Consider the following 3,050-nt stretch of genomic DNA (forward strand, 5'->3'; position numbering starts at 1 on the left):
CGTTAAAAGTCAGACAATGAAACAAATTCGTTAATACAACGAAATTTTTCGTTATTACAACGAATTTTCTCTTAATCAACGTAACGTTTCGTACTATTAACGAATATTTTCATTGTATTAATGAAAATATTTCGTTATATCAATGAAAATGTTTCATTGGCTGAATTTTAATGAAATTTTCTTTGTGTGTATGCTCACCTTAGAGTCCGAGTCCAAATCATTTGTGAATCATATGACTTTCCAAAAAGAATATTCACTCATTTACATCTCTCAATCAATCGCTTCCTATATTTCACTTAATGGATAATAAAATAAATATACCTTAAACCTAAAACCACAAAGAGAACTAAATCTTCTATTGATAAAAAATCTGTCTAAATTTGCTTCGCTCGTACTTGACGATCTGCCAGTTCTTCGGCAGTGGGATGATCGCGTATATAATCTAAGGCCTTAAGGATATAGGCCGGTATAGGTGGTGGAGTTGGCAATATATCGGATTCCGGATGAAAGCCAGTCTCATCGGCTGAATAGGTCACCGATATATGCTCGCCTTCGGGCGATACATATTGATAGGAACCTTCTGCAAAGACACCACCTTGGCCGATTTCTTTGAATTCGAGACCACTGGATTGGGCAAAATCGAAACCATAGGTGCCATCGGCATTGACTTGACTGACGAAACGTGTTATGCACGCACAGAAAAAACATGTTTGGACATGGTTGCCGCATCCATTTAATGCTTATTTAGAGTATTTAATTGTCGCGAAAACCATGTATTTTGTCTTTGTAAAAATAATTTTCGAGCGGAGAAAAATATATGTTGGCAATAAGCATTTAAATGGTTCTCAAATGCCGCAAACATGTTCTATTATTTAAATGATAGAATTTGAGACCATTATATGGTCAGGAAAATCATGTACCTGACCATTCAATTTTTTTTACTTTTTTGCAAAGAAAAAAGTATTTTTATAGTTTACGTATAGATATGTCTACAAGCATTACATGGCCATAAAGACCATGTACATTGTTTTCGTGACCATTTAATTTTTTAATTTTTTTGCAGCGACAAGAATTTTATAAAAACATTGAGCAGGTACACACGATTTTCATTTTGCGCGTCAGTCGTGTGTTGATTGTTTCTTGGAATGGACGGAGAATACGGATTTACTGTGTTTTGTGTTAATTTATTTATTCAGAAGTGACACTTGGTTTTATGTGAAGACAAAAAAGGAAAGTGTAATTGAAAAAATGTACCTGGTTTTTGTTCTGCATTTTGACATATGGTATAATTTATTTTTATTTGCAGTTATATGATGTCTGTGTTTGTACATTTGATGGGCACGAAGTAAATATGGAATGATTTCTTATTGTTGAAATTGAACCAAACTAGAGTGTGTAAAAATATGTGAAGTTTGCTTGCACAACATTATAAATACAAATAAACAATGAATTAGTTTATAAATAAATAAAAACAAATAAATAAAGTTGATTTTGTGTTTTCTTTTCTCAAGTGGCGTCATTTTTTCGACGACGAAAAAAGTTTTTTCATAAAAATCAAAACATTTTAGGTTGTGACCATGTTCTTTTAACTAGAAGAAAAACATTTTTGACGAATAACATAACATTTTAGATCGTGACCATTGTCTTTTAATGGAAACAAAATTCTTTTTATCAATATAATAACATTTTAGATGAGGACAATTGTATTTTTCTTAGAACCATGTTCACAGAGCCAACATGGTTGCAGGTTAAAATGTTACATGGTCGCCGCAAAAATAGCTGCTATCATATTATTTTGCTCTTCGAATATGATTGTGGCAATCATGTTTCTTCTCTGCGTGTGGTATCATTATCATTGTATTGGGCATTTTTCACAGGAGTGGCCAAAGGTTTGGAGGGTTTCTTTTCAGCGGCATTTGCCACATTGTTAGCCGTAGATGAAAAGGAGGGTGAAGAAGACGAGGTGGACGAAGTTGACGGTGAAGCTTTGAAATCTGAACTTTTCAATGACCTTTCCTCACCGACTTTTGGGTTTTCCACCTGTTGAATACTTGTTTCGCTTTTATCAGCAAAATAATCGTTATTTTCAATTCCATTCGCCTTGACACCCTTATCGTTCTCCTCAACCTTTGTAGCTTGCTTGTCTCCAGCTTCCTGATCACTTAGCTCACTGGTTACCGCTTGGCCATATTTATCCAAAATTGCAGCATTAACAGCTATATTAATATTATTTTCCAAATCGCCTTCATTGTACACATAACCTGTGCCATCCTCATCCATATCGTTTACATTGGCATTACCATCATCCGCAGTCTCAGCTGCATCAAAGGCCATTTCCACTATATTCGCCGTTTCATCATAGTCATAAGTCTGACCATTGGCAAGTATCGTGTGGATGGTGGGACCCAACACAAAGATCGTCAAAAGAATCTAGACATTGGAACGGAGATAGAATGCAATTAATAGCCTCAAATTTAATCCGAATGGCCACTTGTATGGACGGAAACCTGACCACGCCGAATACTTACAAATTTAAACATTTTTATCAAACTTATGCAATGCGATTATCGGTCTTTGTTCGTGTGAAGATTCCCTACAGATACAATGAACCCAACTGATGCCCTTAACATGAAGCACTTATGTTTTTATACCGGCCAACAGCAGCGCATATGATTTTCTCGTGTTTTCTTGTTGATGTCTCTGCCGGCTGTGGTGATTGTTGTTGACTTTTGTTGCCATAAAACCCACCATTCCCGAAATATGTAATAAATTTAAAAATGCCGCATATATTCGAATTAAAACTAAAATCTGCATCTTTAAGCTCTAATCAAACAGTGTTTCCAAACCGATAATATTCTAAGGCAAAGCCAAACACTAATGAGTAATGACTGAAATCAGTGAGAAACATGTGTGTAAGCTAAAGTGAACGAGATCATCTATGTTTTGCACTATACTAATCTCATGTAATTAAACATATTCACACAAAGATTAGCTTTTAAGAAATTTGTTTGCCCAATGCACTATGGGTGGAAATCGCAAAACAGCGGCAA

The 3,050-nt window shown here is 35.1% G+C and overlaps 1 protein-coding gene across 1 annotated transcript; it reads right to left on the reverse strand.

The window, feature by feature from the left end:
- Positions 1–260: 260 nt before the first annotated feature.
- LOC142235712 (uncharacterized) lies at positions 261–2,648 on the reverse strand. Its single transcript, XM_075306972.1, has 3 exons — positions 2,529–2,648; positions 1,839–2,430; positions 261–739 (listed from the first exon to the last, which is right to left on the reverse strand). The coding sequence occupies exons 1-3, from the start codon at positions 2,538–2,540 to the stop codon at positions 375–377; spliced, it is 969 nt and encodes a 322-aa protein (XP_075163087.1). The 5' UTR covers positions 2,541–2,648; the 3' UTR covers positions 261–374.
- Between the last annotated feature and the right edge of the window lie 402 nt (positions 2,649–3,050).

The sequence above is a fragment of the Haematobia irritans genome, chromosome 4 (genome assembly GCF_050003625.1).
Source record: "Haematobia irritans isolate KBUSLIRL chromosome 4, ASM5000362v1, whole genome shotgun sequence".
Taxonomy (NCBI): Eukaryota; Metazoa; Arthropoda; class Insecta; order Diptera; family Muscidae; genus Haematobia; species Haematobia irritans.